The 24,943-nt window shown below is 43.5% G+C and overlaps 1 protein-coding gene across 1 annotated transcript in view; it reads right to left on the bottom strand.

The window, feature by feature from the left end:
- Positions 1 to 24,943, bottom strand: part of pdgfc (platelet derived growth factor c) — a 443,053-nt gene that overhangs the window by 201,679 nt on the left and 216,431 nt on the right. The window contains exon 3 of the mRNA XM_041187762.1: positions 10,898 to 11,078. Within this exon, the coding sequence (XP_041043696.1) occupies positions 10,898 to 11,078 (181 nt within the window). The remainder of the gene's footprint in view (positions 1 to 10,897; positions 11,079 to 24,943) is intronic.

Raw genomic sequence — 24,943 nt, 5'->3', positions numbered from 1 at the left:
ACACCTATCAGGCCACGACCTTCCTCCCACTCCACCCCACCCCAGCAGCCCCCCCCCCTCCATATTTGTCTCATTTTTAAAATCCTTATTTTTGTTTCTACAATTCTTCAGCTCTCTGAGGCAGCTCTGTGCCCTCAAGGAGCTTTCAGCATACACTTCTCCGTGCATGCGCAGACTTGTGCATTCGCATTCCTCCTGCCCCCCCATTCTGGCAGCGCTGAGCTCCTCAACACATATTTCATGCTGGATGGCCATTAATTGGCCAGCCAGCATGAACATGCGGTCAGGGCCTGATTGCGGGTGGCGGACCATTTCCCTGGACCCATCCATTGCATGGACCCGATGACCGGAAAATCCTACCCATGGATCTAGAAATCCTACCCTCTCCCTCCCTTAAACTCACTTTCTCTCCCCTCACTGCCCCTCTCCCTAATCTACCCAAACCCTCCAGGAATTCCAATATTTGTACTTCAAATACACAGGAATGGAAAGGTCCAAGGATATCAAGTCTCATAACTAAGTTAACCAGGAAAGGTCTTGTGAGTGGAACCCAAGAAAATGAGTGAGCACTCCAATGGCCCACAGCTAAGTGAAAACCTTGGGGAGTTTGTGGGACTCAGTGGGGTCATGGACCCCAGGGGAAGCATGGTGGTGGGGGCATGTTGGGGTGGGGTGAGGTGGGGTGGGATTGGGGAGAAGGTAGTGGCCTGGTGGGTGTAGGGGCTGTTGGCCAACTGCCCACCATATTAGTGCCTGGTGGTTGATGGTCAGAAACAAGGTTGTAGGGTGTTCAGATGTCGAGGCTGGGGTGCCCAGAGATTGGGGGCCGGTTTTCTCTGAGATAGGAGGAGCAAAGATCGCAGCAGCCCTATAACATGGGATTGGGAACAGCAGTCCTCTTCTGAATGGTTGGCAACCCTGAATGCAGCCCACAATTTTGCTGGCTACCTCAGGAAAATTAATGTTGCAGCAGGGACCAGAGGAAGGCGTTAAGCCTCTTATTTGCAAAGTACCTTATACCTGCTTCAGTCATTGACAAACGTTGGCCTTTGTTCATCCTCACCCACTATGACAGGTGATGCATTTTCAATTGGAACTGCACACATGCTTACAACCCGCCATTTTGGAAAATTTGGAAGCTGCATAGACACAGGCCAAATTTTAAGCTCTAATGTCCACCAGCTTGCCTCTCTGTCAGATATGGATTATGGTTTAGAAAAACAATTGGAGGAAAAGGATAGAAAAATGAATACAAATGTCTTAAAAATATAAATTAAATTTTGAAAAACGCGGCACAATTGAATTTGAAGACTTTTGGCCTGTTTAAAACCCAGTTTTAATATTCAAGGCTGTTCATTTACAGAAGCTGGTGTTTTATGTACCAAGTAGAATAGAAAATAATTCAGTTCTTAATAGTCCACATTTTTCTCATTTAAAGAGCCGTTGAATACACTCTCAATAACTGGAACCACTCAAACAAGCTTTTGATCTGTTATTTGGTTTAGCATTTAATTACTATACTGGTTAATCTACTAGAGTTAAAAGGAACTACTTTGACATTATATTGCAATACTGCACTAAAATGTAACCCAAGATCTCAATCTCACTTCATGATATGCAAATATGTTCACTTATGCATACCCCCATATGTGTTGCGCATTATTGCCATGAAGAGCCTGATTATGGTTACATTAGCGCTGATACCTTTAAACTGTGATATAGTTTAAAATAAATGTATAACAGTAAATAAAACACTGAAATGACAGCCAAAGTTTTCTGTGAAATGGAAGAAAGTAAATAAGAAAAGTCAGACCTAGGAAATTGTAAGCCCATTAGCATGACCTCAGTTCTGGACAAGAAGGGATCATTGGAGATGCAGAGGTTATTTAACACTGTGGGTTTGGGTTGAACAAGAAGGAAAAATTTGAACAAGTGTTAATGGTGATGGGACTGAGGTGGGGACAGGGCTAGGCAGGTGACCGAACTGCTGTAGTGAAGTCGGTGGGTAAAATGTCTAATGCTTATTCTGGCTGGATTTTCTGTGCTTCAGGAAACCTGGCAGATAAAAGGTGAGTGAATTTACAGCATGTCTGTGGGCCAGGAGGAGAAAAAAGGTTTCTACTCAACCACCCCACCACCAACTGGCGAATAAGTGTAAAATACATCCTGCATTTAATTTCAGTTGGACAGCCAGGAAAGTCATACTTCTGGGTTTCCAGCCCAGTACGTTTCCCTCTGCTCTCTCACTATAAATAACAACGTTGCAGGGTATGGCTGCCTAGGCAGAGATGGGGGTTATTAGATATCCTTACTATGACTTCAGGAAAAGAGTCACGTCTTCCCAACCTGGTTGAATTTCTTGAGCAGGTTACAAGTTGGAGGATAAAGGTGGTCCATTCCACAAATTTTACATGGATATTCAAAAAGCTTTTGACAAGATGCCACAGTAAGCTGCTTTATATGGGAGGTTCCAGTGCGATTTCCAACTCCTGTTCTGCCAAAACATAATTTGCACAAAAGGTTAAATCCAATTCTCTCTCTCCACTGCCTGACCTTGGCTGAGTTTATCCAGCTTTTTCTTTTTCCATTGCTGTGGGATTTGTTTGGACAAGGAATTGATTGCATTCCCATAGCCAGAAAACTGTTATTAACGATAATAGTTCTATATGGTGATCAGTTACTCGAGATTTCTTGCATGATTCACTAGTGCCACTGTTTCTTGTCAGGATTTTTATGAATCCAGGTGAAGGCTCATAGGATAAACCATCAGCAAGTGATCTCAAATACATTCATCTCGATAGAAACGTCAAGAGGTTGATCATTCTCTGCCTCCTCCTGAGGTCCTTCAACACAGATGCCAGTCTTCAACCAATTTGATTCACTTCGCATCAGATCAAGAAATGATTGAGTGTGCTAGTCACTTTCAACAACCTGGGGGTTACCATTGACCAGAAACTGAACTGGACTAGTCATATAAATACTGTGGCTACAGGAGCAGGTCAGAAGCTAGGAATCATGCGATGAGTAAATCACCTCCTGACTCCCCAGAGCCTGTTCACCATCCATAAGGCACAAGTCAGGGGTGTGATGGAATAATCTCCAATTGCCTGGATGAGTGCAGCTTCAACAACACTCAAGAAGCTTGACACCATGCAGTACATAGCTGCCCACATTTTGGCACCCCATCCATCACCTTCACTCATTCAACATTCACTCTCTCCACCACCAACACACAGTGGCATCAGTGTGTACAATGTACAAGATGCACTGCAGCAATTCATCAAGGCTCCTTTGACAACAGCTTCCAAACCTGTGACCTCTAACACCAAGAAGGAAAAGGGCAGCAGATGCATGGGAACACCAACATTTACAAATTCCCTCCAAGCCATAAACCATCCTGACTGGGAAGTATATCACTGTTCCTTCATTGTCGTTGTAACTCCCTCCCTAACAGCACTGTGGGTGTATCTACAGCACATGGACTGCAGCGGTTCAAGAAGGCAGCTCACCACCAACTTCTCAAGGGCAATTAGGGATGGGCAATAAGTGCTGGCCCAGCCAGCAATGCCCACATCCCATGAAAGAATAAAAAAAAGTGAAGGGAGTTGTGAGGAAGAACTTTTTTTACACAGTGAGTGGTAATGACCTAAAACTTGCTGTCTACAAGGCTGGCTGAAGTGGAGATAATCAGTGATTTCCAAAGGAAATTGGGTGGACACTTGAGGAAAATAAACTTGCAAGGCTCTGGTGGTAGCGCAGGGGAATGAGACTAATTTGGATTGCTCAACAGAGATCAACATGGACTTGGTTCCCCAAATGGCCTCCTTTGGTGCGCTTATGAATCTATAGCACCTCAAGTCCAGGACATTTCTACAGGAGTAACTCAGAACAGTGCCCTATGCCCAACACTCCTCAGTTGCTTCAAGAATGAGCTCCACTCCATGATAAGGTGAGAACTGGGGTTTTTAGCTGATCATTGCAGTGTTCAGCTTCATATGTAATTCCTCAGATAGTTATGTGGTCCATGCAGATATGCAACAGAAAATTGACATCACCCAAGCTGATAAGTGGAAAGTAACATTTGTGCCATACAAGTGCAAGGGAATAACCATTTCCACCAACATAACTACCTTCCCTTGACATCCAATGGCATGAACTTTACCAAGTTTCTCACCAACAACATCCTGGGGTTCACCTTTGACAGAAGCTGAACTGGACCAGGTGCATGAAAGCATCATGATTCCCCAATATAGAAGTATCCACCACCTTGTCGGATAAGGACAGCAGGTATGTGGGAATACCATCAACCCCAACTTACCCTCTAAGTCACACACCATCCTGATTTGAACATCAATCATTGTTCCTCAGTGTTGCTGGGTCAAAATACTGGCATTCCTACCTAACAGCACAATCAGACAGTCTTCACCACATGGACTGCAGCACAAGAAGACAGTTCACCACTACCATATTAAAGGAATTAGGGATGGGTGTTAAAGGTTCATAGATAAAATTAAATTGTATGGTTGTTGGAACCTTGAATGAGAAGAATAACTACAATCGGATCTAACTGCAATGGGAAAATAGGCCCGGCATTTAATATAGCTAACATGGTGTTGCACATCTAGGTTGGGCTGATGCCAACTATATGTATATCATGCAGGACTCCAAACTCGAGCATTGAGTGAGAAAGAAACCGAGATCTTTTTTTGCCTCACCATTAATAAAGTACATAAATCTCTAAATACTCACAATCTCTAAATATTCAGAACTTCTAAATACTCACAACTAGCATCACAAGGTCATAGCAATTGAAAATAGAGTATGACAGGAAACTCACTTAAGTGAATAACTGATAAAGGTGTTAAAGAGAATAGCATCTCCATACACAAATCCTTTTTCTGTCCCTTCAAATGATAGCTCTCCCTGTTAAATGAATAACTGCAAAATGAATAATATGTTTAAATAAATTGCAAAAGCATGGATTGATACATCAGCTAAGTACAACCTTGTTAAAGCTGATCAGTGCGTTAAGCTCCTTTCACAATCATTCTTTTGGTGTGAAAAATTGCCATTCATAATAAGTGACATCTCAGTCTTTTTCAATTCAGCAGATGTTAGGACTCTTCAAACCCCCATTCTTCCTGTCTTCTTGGACCTGGATCCTTCTACCAACCCTTAGCTTCCATTCCTAGGCCTCACCCTTCTGCCCTGCTCTGGTCCCGATGGTGGACCTGGATCTATTCCATCCCTCCATCCTGCCCCCTGCCTCAATTGCAAGCTTAGAACTCCTGCTTTCATCCTCGATTCCAATCATGGGGCTGGCCGCACCCAACAGTGGACCTGCATTTTTCCGATTCCAGTATATGATTGTGGGCCTGGACTTTCAGCGCTACCCACTGTTCCTGATTCCCAAACATGTTCCTGGATCCTATCATACCACCTCTCCCCAGCCCTATCTCCAATTCCGTTCATGGGCCTGGATCATTACCCCCACTTCCCAACACCCGCACTCCTGAGTGTGGGCCTAGACCCTCCTGAACTTGGATCTCTCACCTCCTAATCCTGAACATGGACTAGATCCTCATGCCAATAACCCCATCACCTCTACCTTATTCTCAATCAACCTGGATCTGCCCTCACCCTCTCCACACCCCTATTCTCACTCAATCCCCCACAACCACCATCGGAACTTGGTACCACCTTCTTCCTCACATAACATATTGTGTTCCAGATCCGTCCTCCCATTGACTATGGCCTTCCTCTCTACCGACCAGTCACAGCCTGGAGTCTTCTTCCTTTCCCAAGGGTACTGTATGCATTCTCCTGCTGCTAAATTTCTGTCCCTATCCACTGGCTAGTCAGTCAAACTAGCTGGCTGTCAGGCTGAAAACAAAACAAAATTACTTAAATGCAGCCCTGCCATTAAGATTGGCAGGGCCTCCAACTTCTGGCCTTGCCAAGTTCATGCTTCGCCTTCTCCAGGGCTCCCCCACACACTTCTTACCTCGCCATTAATACTGGGGGCTCTGATTCTGAATAATGGGAACAGCATCCTTAGCAAAGCAGGTACCATCTCTTGCTGATAAGATAAAAGAGAAATGATGCCAAAAGGGCCCAGAGTTTCCCAAATTAGAATTAAATTGCTAAACTGTGTGACACAGCCCTATATTTTTTTTTAAGGATTTGTTGTGCTGCACTGAAATGTGCATATTATAATCAAGCAAATTACATAAACATACTTTCAGTTATCCATAAAAACTGTTCTTACAGCATTGGAATTCAGTTTCCATTCCAATGTGAGCTTTTTGGCAAAGGTCATTCAACAGTTATATTTAACAACAATTAGTGTAGTTAAGTGAATAGAAATACTTGGCAAAATCATTATTCCTTCAGAAATATTTCTCAGTAGTATGTATTTCTAGGGCTTTACAACATGCAATGAGAATGCTGATGAAAATAATGCTGTTGATGTTCTGTTCAAGGATTTTCAAAAGGTGTTGGATAAAATACCACATCATAGACTTGTTAGAAAAATTACAGGCCATGGGATGAAGGGACAGTGGCAGCATTGATACAAAGGGACAGAAAGCAGAAAGTAGTAGTATTTTTTAGGGGTTGGCATTCGGACCACTGTACTGGGATTTATTTGCCCTTCATGGGAATATACCTTGACTGTACCCTAATTATCTCTTCTTTGAAGGTAGCCCATTGTTCAGTTACAGTTTTGCTTACCAACATTTGATTTCAATTTATTTGGTCCAGATCCATTCTTACCCTTTGAAGTTGGTTTTCCCCTAGTTAATTATCCTTACTCTTGATTGTTCTTTGTCATTTTCCACAGCCAGCCTAAACCTAATGATAAAATGATCATTGTCCCCTAAATGTTCCCCACTGACACTGATCCACCTGGCCCACCTAATTCCTGAGGTAAAGCCTCCTTTTTCATTGGACTGGAAACTGTTGCAAAAAATTTTCCTGAACATACTCCAGAAACTTTTGTCCCTCTCTACCCTTTACACTACTCCTATCCCAGTGTACATTTGGATAATTAAAGTCTCCCATTATAACCACCTTATAATTCTTGCACCTCTCTGTAATTTCTATGCAAAATTATTCTGCTACATCTTTCTCAATAGTTTATGGCCTATAGACGACACCGAGCAATATAAATGCATTTATTTTTTTCCCCTTAACTCAAACCAAATAGATTCTGCCCTTGACTCCTCTGTGATATTTTCTCTCTCCACCACTGCAATTTTCTCTTTAGTCAATATATCCACCCCTCCCCCTTTCCTTTCTTTCCTGAACACCTTGTATTAAGGAATAATTAATGCCCTGTCCTGTCCTTCTTTGAGTCGTCTCCATTATAGTCATATCATATTTTCATGTGGCTATCTATGCCTACAACTCACCAATTTTACTTACCAAGCTCCACACATTCACATACATGACGGTAACCTTAATTTAGACTGAATTATTTTCCGCTTTACTCTGAACCCATCTAATAACTTACTATTTTCTACTCTAGGGCTATCTGTCTCACCCAGTATTCTGTGCACCTTGGTTTTCCACTCTAATATTACCACACCCCTGCTAATTTAGTTTATCTTCCCCAATAGCACTCGTGAATCACCCAAAGAGTGTAGAAGGTTGCAGATAAATATGTGGAAATGTGAGATTAAGGACGACTGTTCCGTCAAAGACCTAGCACAGGCATAATCAGCTAAGCGGCATCCTTCTGTGCAGTATGTTTCTATGATTCTTTGCCAACCCTGTGTCCATGTGGATAAACTATTTAAATTAGAGTAGTTATGGAGAACATGCATGTAATCTGCATGAGCATAGAACTAGGTTAGATGGCAGGAGGTCTTTTCTTTTTGTTGCTTCGCATCAACTTTTGGAACAAGTTGCTGCCTCGTAGAGTGGGCAGAACTTTGAGTTCGGCATGTGGCGATTTCACGCTGGCTGGCCAATTAACAGCCAGCCAGCGTGAAAGGCACACTGGAAATGCTCAGCATTGCTGAGGTGGGGGCTGGAGGAGGGCAAGCGCTGAAGTCAGCGCGGGCGCGGGTGAGTGCTCACAGAAAGCTCCTTGAAGGCAGAGAGCTGCCTGAGGGAGCTGAAGAATTGAAAAGCCATAAATAGAGATTTTCGAATGCCAAAAAAAATGTCCATGCATCAGGATCAGTCACCTGAACATATGGCTGATGTAAATTCTGTCCAAACATTTTTATCTATTTTTAAAATTAAAATTGGAAACTTCACCCTGCCCTAGGATGAGGTTTCCTCAAAAAGGCAAAGGCCGCCTGGTCAATTTGCCCATCCACCAACCATAACATTGGATGGGCAATAAAAAATCACCCTTGATTACTATGTTAATGGCCTTAATAGGCCTCTTAATTGTCGGCTGGCACACTGCTGACTCTCTCATGCGCCCACCAACGAAATATCGCACGAGTGTGCGATGGCATCAGGACGCTTGCCTGATGTCATCACGCGCTATTTCACACTCGAGTGGGTTAGGCGTGCATCCGCACGTCGACTGAAAAGCTCTGCCCAGTGAGTGTGGATTCACTACACATATTCAAAAACAAGCTGGATGAGTTCCTGATGAAGGTCAGTGTCACTGCATATGAAAGTTTAGTGACGTATTAGGAAATGCAGTCACTGTGGTCTCCTGGAATTTGTTTTGTCACCTTTGAGAATCAAAGCAAAATTTCCCAGATTTTGTTTCCCTAATTTTGCTTAGGATTTTTAAAATCTGTTTTGTGTGTGCTTTGCTATCTCAGAAGATCACATGACTATTATTGAGAGTGTTTTGTTGGCGACCTTGATGTTCCGTTGCACCATACCTGTACAGGCCAGGCTCAATGGGTCTTTTCCTTTCACTTTTGTATGTTCATGAGTATCCGTATTGTCACTGCACAGGTGCTGTGACTGTCCGTGTGCAGAGACTGCAACTGGCCAAATTCAATGTATAGGAAAAAAATATCGCTGTGGCCATAGCAGACAGTTTCAGATTAATCTGGGAAGATGAAAACTTGTATGATATACTCAAAAAACAGCATACTGATACACAATTGATGCAGGTTGCAGGACAAATTAAAATTCACTGAGGGACAGCAGAGAAAAACATCCAGCTCCAGGGTTCTCTAAATTCTCACAGGTGATATCAGTCTTTATTATTTTAAACATGTAATTTCAGTAACCATGAGATTGTTATTGAGGATGAACACCACAAATGGGGCAGTGCCTCAGCTCCATTTTGCTGTGACACTGAATTAAAGTATATTCTGTACCTTGGATATCGACCTAAATCGATTGCTAAACAAACACTAAGGAGATACCAGACACTTCAAAGCAGCCAGACAAAGAAAAATGTCAAGTTAATCACTCCACAATGATCTAATGTATCTGTTAGTGATTGGCTAAAATGTAGAAGTGACCAGAGGCCTTGGAGTAGATTGCCTGCCCGCATTCTTGGACAGAGAATGATGGCTAATCAAGGGACTAAAAAGATAATGCACAAAAGTTAGCAGTCAGTGGTAGAAAAGAATTCATTTAAGAATATGCCTGAGGTTGGCAAGAATCACTTATGCACAGAACAAACAGATTAGCTCACCACAACTGGTAAGTACTATATATTCTTTCATTAGTCTAAGTGAGGAACACAATGGCCTTCTTTCCTCGACATATAACTGCCACACCTTATTGGCATAGCTAAGACACCCCCTGCATAGTTAAAGTACAACATGTTACAGCTCACAAATGAAGAAAATAGTATTCAATTTGTACAAGTGAAATTCTAGAAGGAAGATATTTATCACCTGCAACAGAATGTTCCAGTGGTGACATTTGGCTGATTTGAATACTGATAAATTAACAATTTGATTTATCACAGAAATCATGGTTTATATTTTACAAAATTCTGACAGGGTAAAAAGTAGCTGCTGTAGCTAAGGCTGAAGACCAAATTGTTTCTTTTTCATTCAATCATGACTCAAATACTTGAACTAAATGTTTCTCTTTACTTGTGCAGTGTTGTTTTCCTCATCTGACTACATTTCCTGCCATTGTACTTATTGTTAAAAGTTACTGTAACATTACATCTTTTTATTTATGCTAATTTCCAGTAGCTTAGTGTGACAAACAGTAAGCATCAAGTTTCAGTGGTAGACATACATTGTTCCAGTTCAAACCTATCTAGTAAATGTACTCAGTCTGCAGGGCATCCAGTGAGAGGGAAAGGTATCCTGCAGGCGATGGTACATCAAACAAATCACTGGGCATCCAGTGGGTAATTTTTGAGACAGAGTGAGCTACTCTGGGCACTTGTGTAGGGACATTGTAAATACATTCAAAACATAGAGAAAACTGAACAATTTCTCCCTGGGGCTATGTGTCCATTCTCTAATCTCAAGCTTTATCAAAGCAGTTTTGCAGTGCTTAAATTGTCCTGACATTCTCTTCATATATCTTGTTATCAATGATCCCTAACTGGGTGAAATCACTTTAAGAAAGTCTTGCTGTGCAGTTCCTAAATGACCTGTGGTTGCACCTTTGCTATGACTGCATGGTCCTTAAATCCAGGCTTATAATTTTAATATTTTATCTAAAGTGTGTAATGTGGGAAACTTGCACATTTCCATCCAATCATTTTTTGAAATTCATACCATGAGGCAATTTTTCTGAATATGAACTAGTAGTGGATGAGGTGCTCACAAAGTTAGAATCTATATATGTTGCAGTCAACATGGTTGTCTATATTAATCTTTTACACAAAGGTATTCTAACATAATATATAGACAAACGAAAATTCATAAAATGATTTCCATTTCTTGAATTTCAAAACTAGCATACACATTCCTTAAATAAGATAATTTTCCCATTGACTTACAGGTTCCAGAAGGGAGTAGTAAATACAGAAGCCCGGTTTTGATGGCAGATACTCATCAGATCGGAATCGTATCCGGACTTGATTTGCCTTCGATATTTGTATATCTGGAACTACACTGGTGCCACACCATCGTCCAATAATTGCGCCATCACTTGGATCTTCAATTTCCACAAAGTCAAACCTAAAGAAGAGAATTACCCTTCAACAAATGTGGCTTAGATGTAAATGAGTTGTATTTGAATTCAGCAAAATAACAGGTCCTCCAATTTTCAAGCATTCTCCATCCAAAGCCTGGAGACCACTGATGACAATATCATCATATAAATACTTAACATGCTTAGATCAAATTCCTCTCCACCATTTTAATCATGGCATTAGCCAATTTTAAAAATTGGGACATGCTGTTGAAGCTTTTCACCTTACACTTATCAGGACAGATGCAAGATTGCAAAATTTCAAAGGAGGTAACAATTTATACTGCATGAGAAAAGGGTGCTTATTGGTGGTAAGCCAACTCTGATTGGTAGAGGTGTTGCCATGGAGAGTACATCAGGGATCTATTGTTTTCCATGCTTTTGTTTAATTCAAAAAAGGCACAATGCCTGGACGTGTCCCTTGAGGTTGCAGAGGACAGGTCCCTGCTTATGAATATATGTAGCCTCTAGCAAGCATAAGTGAATCACATTGTGAGCCCAACTAATAATCTTAAATTTTTGTTAGTCTAATTTTTAGCAGAATGGTTGGCAAGTCAACTCTGATTGGTCAAGGCATTGCCATGGAGAACATACCAGGGAACTATAGTCCCCCATGCTTTTCTTCAATTTATACTCATGAATGGGCATAAGGCTGCCATTTTCTGATCTAAACATTGTCCAATCTACCTCAAATTATTCTGGAAGGGCAATGTATTTTCCATGGCAATGCCTTGACTAATCAGAGTTGACTTGCCAACCAATCAGCAGCATGCAGAATAAATTGGTACACCCTTTGAAATTTGGTATACTCACATCTGTCCTGATGAGCGCAAGATGAAAGCTTCGATAGCATGTCTCTTTTTTCAGCAATACTCAAATTCTGTGCTACCAAGCAACTATTAAAATAAATGGGTTAATGTTGCAGTTTTAGTCAAGACAAACCTGGGGCCAGAATTTCTATGGAGTGGCAACTGCTATCAGATTGCCACTGTGCTCCTTTCTTCCTACCTTAATTTGGAGCTGCACCTTCCTTGCCTGACCTGGCGACTTGGGCCGGCTGGGAAAAGTGCAGTAGATTCAGTGCAGAGCAGCAGAGTCGAGGGAAAGGAAGCCACACACCCTTTTTACACCATTAACTGCCATAAAGCAGGTATGTTTGAAGGTCCCAGCCACTTTAAGAAGCCAGATGTGTAAGGTAAGTGGATAGGATGGGGGTGGAGGACAGGGTAGGATGTGGGGCAGGGAAATGGTGGAGGAGTTGGTTAGTCAGTGGGGCACATTGTGTTGTCAGTTGGGGGGAGTCAGGTCATCAGTAGGGAGATAGGATGGGTTGAAGTTGGGTGATCAGTCAGGAGGGCTGGATGGTCAGTGGGTTAGGGGTGTGGTGGTCAGTTATGGGAGGAAGTCGGGTGGGTCGGGGCATCATATGGAAGTTGAGTGCATGGGAGGGTAGCCAGAGGGTGGTGAGGGGTAGTCGGGGGATCCTGTGGGTGGTGGTTGAGGGGTCAGTACCATAGTTACCCAGGAGTTAGAAGTAGTTTTAATTTTAACCATCCAAAGTCTCCGATTTAAACCAGAGTTTCGGATGGTTCCAGATGCAGGGCAAGCATTGTGAACTTCTCGGGCAATTCCTGTGCAGTCCTTGCATGGGGACTTGCGGGAGGGCCTCCCAGTGCATCTTCTCGGGTACCCCTGTCAGGCACCATCCCCACCCCCTCCACCTCCACCCCCCAAAGAGATCAGGAGTTATGGGCCCTGATGTAAATACATTTGACGATCAGACCATCAAGAGGGATTTCCAGAATAGGATCTCTATTTCATTTGAAATGTCCAAAATGCTGAATTGAGGAATAAAATATTTTTACATATTAAAAAAGCAGTTTCACTGTTGAATCATAATGTTATTTCAAATGAACTCCATAAATGATGAAGTATTTATCAAAATGAGTACGTTTCAGCTAAAGGTCTATAAAATAAGCAGGAGCTGCGCTCATAATTTCAAGGTATAAGATAAATAATTCATGTTTTAAATAATTCAAGTTAACAACTGGTTTATCAGAGCTCCAGCAGCTGGCTGTATCTTGGATGAATTGCTTGCTGAATCAAAAACCAGCACTAGCCCAGAAAAACATGGATGTGATGAGTATGACTGAAGAACAAAATGTATGAGGACACTAAACAGAATCATCTGACATGCCTCTCAATTTTCCAGATCACCTGGAGCTGTTATGCAAATTACGCTCCACATTTTCTACCTTTTGAATTCCATTCAGCATGGGACATAAATCAGAGTTCTATGTAGAGCAGGAAGCCCCATGATAGCGCAAACGTGAGGCCCAGCAATTTTAACTCCTGGCTCTCATTTTCCAATCAATGACAGGCTGCTCATCTGGACGCACTGGGAATCAGGCAGCCCATTATATGATAAAAACAAAAAAACTGCAGATGCTGGAAATCCAAAACAAAAACAAAAACAGAATTACCTGGAAAAACTCAGCAGGTCTGGCAGCATCGGCGGAGAAGAAAAGAGTTGACGTTTCGAGTCCTCATGACCCTTCGACAGAACTTGAGTTCGAGAAACTTTCTTGGACTCGAACTCAAGTTCTGTCGAAGGGTCATGAGGACTCAAAACGTCAACTCTTTTCTTCTCCGCCGATGCTGCCAGGCCTGCTGAGTTTTTTCAGGTAATTCTGTTTTTGTTTTTGAGCCCATTATATGACATGCACAATTTCCCTTATGCTTCCAGAGGCCTATTCAAAGTGGAATGCATCTTTGAAAATGAAGTTGTATTCCCTGCTTTGATTTATGTTTGAACAACACTGGAAACTATTGTGCAACCAGAGATAAGTTAGAGGATTGCTTCCCCACCCAGGTTTTCTTATGGCTTCCTGGGGATCCCAGTGAAAGAAATCAAGGCAAGGAGGGAGATTCTGTTCCCCAACAACTGTAGCCACATGCCCAGACACAAACTTGGCCTGGACAGAAGAGGTTGACAGGATCAGTGCCACCAGTATTTCCCCCAGGATCTGACTTAAATGACCTCACAAGGTTAGTAAAGACGAGTACCGCTCTGCATCTCTGCACAACACCTGACAACACTCTCAACAAATCCCTCCTCTCATCACATCTCTCAACATACATTCTCAAGGGTATACTGCATCACCTCTCTTTTTCATTCCACAGTCACCCTTTGATTTCCTATATTCACACCACGCTCTCCTCATATCCTAGCACTTGTATAATCATTAATTCCTGCCAGCACTCCTTCCTCATTTCACATGCTACACACTTAGATTTACAATCACCACCACCACATTTGTGAAGCTTCTTATATCCAGTTGGTAAAGGAGGAGATCAGGAGTAAATCTTTCCTCAGTTTTAGATTTATTCACAAAGTGAGACATTACAAATGTATAGCTCCTAACCCTGCAATCCACCATCAGTATCAATAAATATCTTTTTGCAAATCAATTAAATATTGCTTTGTATTCTTCTGAACAAACTAAAAACAATTAAACTAATTAACTAATTGACATCTTCTTAAAGGGACACTGTAATACAAGTGTCTCTTTATATTTTTTCTCTTTATACTCTCTTTTGAATATACCAATGTGAAAACTAATTAACACATTAACTAATAAACAATTAGTCCCCTTAAAGGGACACTTTAAGAAAACTTTAGAGGAAACTTATCAAATTCAATTCAAATAATATAAAGGCAAAATACTGCGGATGCTGGAAATCTGAAATAAAATTGAAAAATGCTGCAAAAACTCCATATACAGACTCGAAACGTTAACTCTGTCTTTCTCTCCACAGATGCTGTTAGACCTACTGAGTTCGTCCAGCATTTTTTGTTTTTATTTCAATTAAAATAATGTTCCCAGGGCTGATGGTGCACTCCAGCCACTGTGGTGCCCACCGGTTGCACCAAGTATCTCTTTATATCAGCACAAGTTGTAAAGAAGATGTAATAATTCTCATAATGTTGTTACAATTTATTGTAAGATAGAGTAATAGTGGGATGTGTCTATGTGTGTGTGATATTTAATTGAATTAAAGGCAGCTAGTCTAGGTGCTCTAAGGTTTGAAATGTTAATTAGATAAACATGGGGAAGTTTAGAAATATAGGAGTCAAGGGAATATATGCATTTTGAAATAGACCAGACTAGATTGTTTTCAAAGGAGGGTTGAAATGTGTTACCTAGCCAGGTGAAGTTTAGGAATGGTGTGTTTATTTTTCCTAAAGATTACTGGTAAAACTTAGTACTACGAGAGGGTTTTATTATCAGGAAGATAAAGTCCAAGGACATAGTGAAACAATGGGTATTTTGTATTCAAAGAGAAAGATATGTATAAAGAAGGGGCAAGGGCTGTTTGTAAGGGATGGCATTTTTAAGATCTTACAAGTATGAAAAACCTTCAGCATCTATGCCTCAAGCTGCTGTCTTCAAAGGACTGAAGTGAAGAAAACTCACGTGGAAAGCCACTTGTTCAGGGTATCATGTCTCTTTGCCTGGGTCTTTTAAAGTCTATGTGTCTTGCTGTTGCCTTAACAAAAGTGTAATCGGGAGTTAGATTGATTAGGGGATTTAGAAATTATCATAGTAGTAATTTGTAGATCTATGTATGTATTTAAAGTCATTTCCTCAATTAACTTAAGTTTAATATAGTTTTGTAAAAATCAATAAGACTTGCTGATCTTATTGCTACTGAATTCAGGGCACGCATCCCAAAATTTATACAAATTGCAAAACAAGTGGCAGTTGTTTCATGTTTCCCTTTGGGATTTGAACATTGACTGTGCCATAAAAAAGTAATTATCCAATGAGTGCCCCCACCTGCACACACTTAACCTTAATTTATACAATTAATTCTCTTTCCATCTTATACTTTCATTTACCAGTGTTGATTATTCCTATCTCCAGATGACCTTCTGGTTCCCTAAATGTTTTGTATATAACAACTGATGGTACAAAACTACGAGCAAAGATACTCAACTACAGAGAGTCCAATGTTTATAAATGAAGTGCAATTAACATTTTTAAAGATTGGGGTATGTTGCTACAAACAAAGCCAACTTTTATTGCTTATTCCTATTTGCCTTTAAGAAAATGGTGGGCCTTATTCTTGAAGTCTGCAGCCTGTGGTACAAAGTTTCAGGAGAGAAATTACAAGTGTCACATGGTCAAATAACATATGGCCAGCTATCATGTGATTAAACCTCCAGTGACAGAGTAGATAGGAATTTGGGCTAAGAGAGAGTAATGATGAAGGGAAATATACAGTGATATTCCAAAGTGCCAGAATGAGGATGACTGCTCTCTTTTATATATATTATTGACCTGAACTTGGGTATACAGGACATCATTTTCAGGTGACTCAAAACTCAGAAATATAGTAAAAAATGAGGATGGTAGCAGCTCCCCCAGACTGCTGCCGGTGGGCCATCTCCAAGTTATCAGCAGCCTCCTAATTCAAAGGGAAGCCTGTTTGATGCTGGGAAAATGACAGCAGCTTCTGAAAATGGCTCCTAGAAGTGGGGTCTGAATTGGGAGCCAGCCTCAGTCGACCAGGTTATCAACTCCCATAGTAGCTCCATGGGAAACTTACCCAAGGGCAGGACAGTGTTGGGGAGCCATCCTGACATGCAACTATCTGGCTTTCTCCACCGCGCTCCCCCTCCCACAACCTCCAAACCCGCCTCTGCCTCTGTGGCAAAATTCTACGCATAAAGAAGGTAAGCAAAGAATTTATAAATAAACCTTTGGTTTGTTATTAGTTAGGCCCCAGCTGGACTATTAACTTAAGGAGGATATGGGCAGATTGGTGAAATCAGCACATTGTAGATACAATTTAACACAGAGACATGTGAATTGATACATTCTTAGCTTTACAAACAAACTCCAATTAAATATTGGGAAGTCCAAAGCCATTTTTTCAGCGCTTGCTATAAACTCCATTCCTTAGTGATCAATTCAATCCCTCGCCCTGACTCCTGCATGAGGCTGAACCAGACTTTTTGTGACCTTGGCATCCTACTTAACATTGAAATGAGCTTCCGTTGCTATATCTTCTCCTTCGCCAATAACATCTGCTTCCACCTCAATATATATTACTCTTCCCTGCCCCTGCCCAAACCCATCTGCTGCTCAAATCCACATCCATACTTTTGTTGCCTCTGGACTGACTATTCCAATGTTCTCCTTGATGGCTGCCCATCTTCCACCCTCAATAAATCTGAGCTTATCCAATGTCTGCTGCCCATATCCTAACTCCTAAATAAGTCCAGTTTATTTATCCCCTGTGCTTGCTGACCTATATTGGCTCCTGGTCCAGTCACACCTCAAATTAAAATTCTCATACTTGTGTTCAAATCTCTCTGTGGCCTCACCCCTCCCTTGATTTGTTTCACTCCATTATTTGTGACCATGCTTTTAGCTGCTTAGGCCCTCATTTGTGGACTGCTCTCCTGAAACCTTTTTAACTCTGTCCTGCTTTACAATGGTCCTTAAAAGCTACATCTTCACAGAATCTTTACAGTGCATAAGGAGGCCATTTGGCCCTTTGAGTCTGCACTGGCTCGCTGAAAGAGTTATCTCCCTAATCCCACTCCCCTGCCTTATCTCCATAATCCTGCACATTCTCTCTTTTCAGGTAGCAATTCAATTCCCTTTTGAATACCTCGATCGAACCTGCCTTTCAGGAAGTTTGTTCCAGACTCCAATCACCCTCTGGGTGAAAAAAGTTTTCCTCACATCACTTCTACTCCTTTTGCCCATTATTTTGAATCTGTGCTCTCTAGGTCTTGGTGTTCTCTTGAGTGGGAACAGTTTCTCACTATTCAGCATGTCCATACCCCTCAGGACCTTGAATACCTCTATTAATTCTCCTCTGAGCCTTTTTTTCTCCAAGCAAGGCAGTCTCAATGTCTCCAATCTATCCTCATATCTACAGTTCTTCATCCCAGGAATCATTATTGTGAATCTCCTCTGTACTCTCTCCAATGCCTTCACATCCTTCCTCAAGTATGGTGTCCAGAACTGGACGCAGTACTCCTGATGAGGCCTAATCAGTGTCTTATACAAATTCAACACGACCTTCTTACTCCTGTACTCAATGCCCCTATTAATAAAACCTAGGATACCATGTGCTTTATTAACTGCTCTCTCAACATGCCCTGCCACCTTCAGTGACTTATGTACATATACACTGAGGTCTCTCTGTTCCTGCACCTCCTTTAGAGTTTCTCCCTTTGTTTTATACTGTCTCTCCACATTCTTCCTGCCAAAGTGAATCACCTCACACTTCTCTGCATTGAACTTCATCTGCTATTTGTCTGCCCAATCCACCAACATGTCTATGTCCTTTTGAAGTTCAAGATTATCCTCATCACAGTTGACAATGCTTCCAATCTTCGTATCATCCACAAATTTTGAAATCATGCTCTGCACATCACAGTCTAGGCAATTCATATATATCAAGAAGAGCAAGGGCCCCAACACTGACCCCTGAGGAACTCCACTACAAACCTTCCTCCAATCTGAAAAACAACCATTTATCACTACTCTCGGTTTGCTGTCATTCATCCGATTTTTCATCCAAATGCCAATTCCCTTTTATTCCATAAGCTAGGAGTTTGCTCACAAGTCTGTTGCATGGCACTGTATCAAATGCCTTTTGAAAATCCATATACACCACATCAACAGCTATGCCCTTATCAATGTTCTCTTACCACCTCAAAAACTTCCAGGCCCAGAATTTTGAGGTCAGTGGACGGACATAGTTGGTGGGCCCGGGAGCAGCCAGTAAATGGACCGTTACCCGCGATTAGCCCCTGACTGCGATTTCACACTGGTGAGCCAGCGGCTCCCCAATGGTGGGGAAGGGGCGGGCGGTGGCAGGGGCCTGTCGGCCACCGGGTCCAATGGTGACCCAGTGGTCAGTTTAAAACTGACACAGTCAGGCCCTGGAAGGCTGCCGGCAACAAAGACATCTTTAGTGTTGTCAGCAGGAGAGTAAAAATTATGGATTCAAATGTGACTGCAGACGCCAGGTGGGAGGGCAGGTCGGGTGGGCACTTGGCACCCCATTTTTCTAATGAGTACTTTGCGGTCCTCCTGAAGGAGGTGGCTGCCAGGAGGGACATTCTTGTCCCCAGGGATGGAAGGAAGAGGCCACCGCACCTAACAAAAAGGGCATGGGAGGAGGTGGCAGCACTAGTCAGCAGCCATGATGTGGTGCGGCACACCTTGGTCCAGTGCCGCAAGAGATTTAACAATCTGCTGTGCTCAGGAAGGGTGAGTACATGAGTGTTGGCATGGGTCAGTGTGTTGAATTGTTTTGGGCTGGCCATCCCCCTGTGGAGCTAAGGGGTGTTAGAGTCTGAGTGCCAATTGTCAATGATACCAGAGGTGGCCAATGGGGTGAGCCCTGGCTGCTTTGACTGAGTGCCTTGAGGCTCGAGGGCTACGACTCAGATGTTCCTCAGGTGGGGTTAACCAGGCTGCAATGACACTGTAGGTAGAGAGTGGACTAATCAATGCTTCTCTGTCCTTTCAGGAGAAGATAGTCCACAACAACAGTGAAATGTCACAGGCAGAGGACCCCAAACCTCCTAATCCTAACCAGATATGAGCAGGATGTCTTGGAGCTGGAGAGGCGCCATGCACCTCGGCCAACCAGCCGCAGAGAGACTGGGGTGTCAGACGAAGGTGAGAATGCAGTGCACAGAGGTGAGGATTTCAGATGGTGCAAACATTCTTGTGTAGGCTCTTCATTGATGGGAGCCTCAAATCTGGAGTCCCTGTTGATCATTGAAAGACAATGGCACCAATATGCACATCGCCATGGTCTCACCAGGGTGCCTGATATGCACAGTGACAGTGTGATGACTTATACTAATAACATGTCGTAGATCTCCCTTAGCTTTGCCACAACACACCCAATCACAGGACCCCTCAGATCCACCCCTGATATCAGTGGACCGCCAGTGTCCAGATGCACGTGTGTCACACCCGCTCTCTGAACCAGGCACCAGTGCAGATACCAGCACATCGATCTTTAGATTAGGCATTAGATCTTTGGCTAGAATGTGGAGGCACAGCGGTGAGGGCACTTCATACTCGCTTGAGGTGCAGATGGAGGCAGAGAGTGCCCAGGGTGCTGACAGTCGGAAGACTGCTGGAGACCAAGATGATGCTCAGTTAAAGGCAGATGATGAGCCTTGGAGTCAGATGCTGGATGTCCAGCGGGAAGTGCAGGAGGATCTGGCAGAGATCCGTGAGGGTATGCATGCTATGATCTCCGTTATGGAGGAGCCCATGCAGAGCATCAGCACTGTGTTGACCCTCATGGCTGAGTGCAGTGCCTCCTCCATTGAGAGAATGGCAACTCTCATGGATAGGGACCTCCAGGAACAGAATGAGGGGTTCCTGGTGTTGCACTCGGACCTGCAAGCCCTCACACAGGCACTGACCTCAAGTGGTCAGTGTCCGTGTGGGGGATAGATGAGGCACCCAGTATCCCAGCTAGGTGCCCATCCATCAATGATGAGCAGGGAGGCCAAGAGCAACCTCACATTGATGCACGAGCTGCCTGTTGCCTCTGCGGGCTCCTCTCAGGGCGCTCTGGATGATGATAGCAGCTCTTCTGCCCCTCTGCCAGTGACTGCGTTATCTGATGAGGCTGCGACGACTGGGGAGATGCCAGCCGTGGCACTGGCCGCTCCCTCCCAGGTGGGGCCTGCACAGGCTCCACTGGCGGAGGTCAACCGCCAAGATCATCAAGGCCAACAAGACAGCCGAGTCAGCAGGCTGCCTCTAATGCCAGTGCCAGTGATGGAGAGCACCAAGACATAGCACTCACAAATATAGGTTTAAGGCACCATGAACACAAGAGGGACTGGTTATGGGTTATCTTCTGTTGTGCAATGTTTTGTTTAATTTAACTGGTCTGGGGTTGAAGACCAGAGAAGGTTCTGTTAATTTGTTTTGACTGTCAACATGAGATCATTTTTTTTTTGTCATTATGGCCTGTGTCTGCTTCACCTTTTTTATTTAGTGTGGTGCAGTGTATCCCAATATGTAATTCTGGATGTGAGTGGCTCGAAACTTTATTGCACAGGCACTGAGTGGACTTTGGGGTCAAAGGAAAGCATCATTTGAGATGTCAGGGGCGGAAGAAGCAGCCTTGGCATGAGGTGGCCACGCCTGCCCTCATGCCCTCCATGCCCTCAGTGTTCTCCTCACCATGCTCCTCTTCTGACTCACCACTGAATTCATCATGTGTGGCCTGTGCAGCTGCGTCAAGATCCTCTTCCTTCAGTGGATCCCCCACCCCCCCTTGCCAGTGCCAAATTGTGGAGAGTGCAGCACACAACCACTATCAGTGACACCCGCTTTGGGGGATATGTAATGCTCTCCCCTGAAGGGTCCAGGCATCGGAAGTGAGTCTTCGGAAGACCTATCATCTTCTCTATCACCACACTTGTGGAGGTATGACTCCTGTTATACTGCTGCTCTGCCTCTGTTCTTGGGTGGCTGAGAGCCAGCTTTTCAAGGGATAGCCCTTGTAACCCAGCAGCCATCCATCCAGTCGGGCTGGTGCACTGAAGAGCTTCAGCAACTGTGAGTGTCTGAGGATGTAGGCGTCGTGGGAGTTGCCTGAGTACCTTGCACAGACTTGAAGAATCTGCATCCTGTGGTCACACACCATCTGCACGTTCATGGAGTGGAATCCCTTCCTGTTAACGAAAGCACCCGGCTGACCCACTGGCACCTTGATGGCCTCACGCATGCAGTCGTTGGCACCCTGGATGCGGGGGAACCCAACAATCGCTGTTAAGCCTCTGGCTCACTCAGCCTGGCAGGCCTCGTCCATAAAGAAATGATTGAAAGTCAATACCCACCTGAACAGAGCTTCTGTCACCAGATTGACGCAACTATGGACAGCTGATTGGGGGGCTCCACACAGGTCCCTCACTGTCCCCTGGAAACAGCCAGATGCATAAAAGTTGAGAGCCCTTGTGATCTTCAGAGCCACTGGCAGGGGTGTCCAACCGCACAGTCGGAGGTGATCTCAGGCCCAATCATCTGACAAATGGGGGTCATGGTCTCCCTTGAGAGGCGGAGCCTCTTTCATATTGAAGTAGCTGCATCGCTGCCTGTAAACCCTGGCAGGATAGTGGCGTCTTCTGCAGGCCCTTCCACCTTAGACTGCCAGCTGGCCCTGTGCCCCTTGTGCCAGCGTGTCTCCTCCCACAGGTTGCTCCCCTGGATGCTGCGTTGGGACACCTGGCCTCCTCTCCCTTCTGCCCCTCTCTTCCTCCTCAGAGGAGGTGCCTCTGGCAGAGATCACAATTCCCATTATGAGGGTAAGAGAAGGCTGTCTGATACCTGGAAGGGTCCACATGGTCTGAATTCTCCGGGGTCTTTAAAGACACCAAGGAGTCCTGAAATGAAGCCTGGAAATGCTAACAATGAAGCCCCGAACAGAGATAAAGCTACCATATACCAATAAGGCACCAGCAGCAAACTATCTATCAACCTCCTCACTACTCAGATAAAAGCAAAATACTGCGGATGCTAGAAATCTAAAGCAAAATCAGAAAATTCTGGGAAAACTTAGCAAGTCTAACAGCATCTGTGGAGAGAAATACAGAGTTAACGTTTCAAGTCTGTGTGACTTCTTCAGAGCTAGAGGAGTAAAAATGGGATGAAATTTATATTGTTTAAGGGGGGGTGGAGCGGGTGAAGATGGATAGAAGGCCAGCGATAGGTGGAGGCAAAGGAGAGATTGACAAAGATGTCATGAACAAAAGGACAAAGGGGTGTTAATGGTGGTGGTACTGGCTAAAGGAGATGCTGATGGTGGCATTAAGGTCAGAAAGCAGAATGTGATAATAGCAGGACAAGGGTAAGCACTCTGGAAAGAACAACATGAACAAGTGACAGATGGCCTTGGGTGGGGTGGGGGAGGGGACACTGGTTGGAAAAAAGATCAAAAATAGGATAAAAGGTGGGAATAAAAGTGAATAAAACTGAAAATAAATAAAAATAAAAATGTGGATAAAAAAATGAATATTGATAAAAGGGGATAAAAAGGGGGTGAGGATAGAGGAGAGAGTTCATGGTCTGAAGTTATTGAACTCAATGTTAAGTCCAGAAGGCTGTAAAGTCCCTAGTTGGAAGATAAGATGCTGTTCCTCCAGGTTGCGTTGGGCTTCACTGGAACATTGCAGCAGGCCAAGGACGGACATGTGGGCATGAGAGCAGGGTGGTGTGTTGAAATGGCAAGCGACAGGAAGGTCTGGGTCATGCTTGCGGACAGACCGAAGGTGTTCCGCAAAGTAGTCACCCAGTCTGCATTTGGTCTCTCCAATTGGATGACCTAGACCTTCCTGTCGCTTGCCATTTCAACAGTCCACCCTGCTCTCATGCCCATATGTCTGTCCTTGGCCTGCTGCAATGTTCCAGTGAAGCTCAACACAAACTGGAGGAACAGCACCTCATCTTCCGATTAAGCACTTCTGGACTCAACATTGAGTTCAACACCTTCAGACCATGAACTCTCTCCTCCATTCTCACCACTTTTTTAGCCCTTTTTTTCAATATTCATTTTTATTTTTTATCCACTTTATTTTTATTTATTTTTATTTTTATTCATTGTTTTATCCCCATCTTTTATCCTATTTTTGATCTTTTTTCCCCACTACCGTCCCCTCCCCCCACCCCACCCCCACTAGGGCCACATGTCACTTGTTCATGTTGTTCTCTCCAGAGTGCTTACCCTTGTCCTGCTATTATCACATTCTGCTTTCTGACCTTAATGCCACCATCAGCAACTTCTTTAGCCAGTATCACTATCATGAACACCCCTATGTCCTTTTATTCATGACATCTTTGTCAATCTCTCTTTTGCCTCCACCTATCACTGGCCTACTATCCAGCTTCACCTGCTCCACCCCGCTAAACAGTATAAATTTCGTCACATTTTTACTTCTCTTTAGATCTGAAGAAGAGTCATACGGACTCGAACTGTTAACTCCTCACTATTCACACTAGCAATGCTGCTGACCCTTTTTCATCCTGCCCATGGATGAGGTTTTTGAAATTGTCAGCTGATTACCTGCCCATTTCGCCCGTGCGACGAATGCAAAATCGCACAGGCAACAGAAAATCGGCATCACTTGACTTTTTAATGGGCTTAACTGGCCTCTTAATTAATGGCGGGTGAGGCTCCGGCACCTATGTGCACACTGAGTGAAATATCGCGCGAGTGTGCCATGACGTTGGGATGCTCACCAAACGTCATTGCGCGTTATTTTACACTTGAGCCTATCAGGCGCATACCCGCATGCCGAGCAAATATTTCTGCCCCAGAAAATTTGTTAAACATGACTTTCCTTTAATTAATCCATGCTGGCTTCCCTTAATTATCCCACACTGTCTAAGTGGCGTATATTTTGTCTCAAACTATAGTTTCCAGAAGTTTCCCTACCACTGAGGTCAAACTGACTGGTGTGTAGTTGCCAGTTTTATCCTTGCATCTCTTTTTGAACAAGGGTGTAACATTCACAATTCTCCAGTCCTCCCCTGTGTCTAAGGAAGGCTGGAAGATTATCGCCAGTGCCGCTGAAATTTCCACTTTCACCTCCCTCAGTATCCTTGGATGCATCTCACCCTGTCCTTGAACCATATCTATTTTAAATAAAGATAACCTTTCTAACACCTCCTCCTTCTCAATTGTAAATTCTTCTAGCGTACCAGTTACCTCTTCTCTCACCCCAGCCTGGGTAGCGTCCTTTTCCTTTGTAAAGACAGGTGCAATGTACTTGTTTAATACCTCTGCT

Source organism: Carcharodon carcharias, chromosome 1 (genome assembly GCF_017639515.1).
Source record: "Carcharodon carcharias isolate sCarCar2 chromosome 1, sCarCar2.pri, whole genome shotgun sequence".
NCBI classification, from domain to species: domain Eukaryota; kingdom Metazoa; phylum Chordata; class Chondrichthyes; order Lamniformes; family Lamnidae; genus Carcharodon; species Carcharodon carcharias.
Note: the sequence above shows the minus strand (reverse complement) of the source record. Positions and strands in the feature narration are given on the sequence as shown.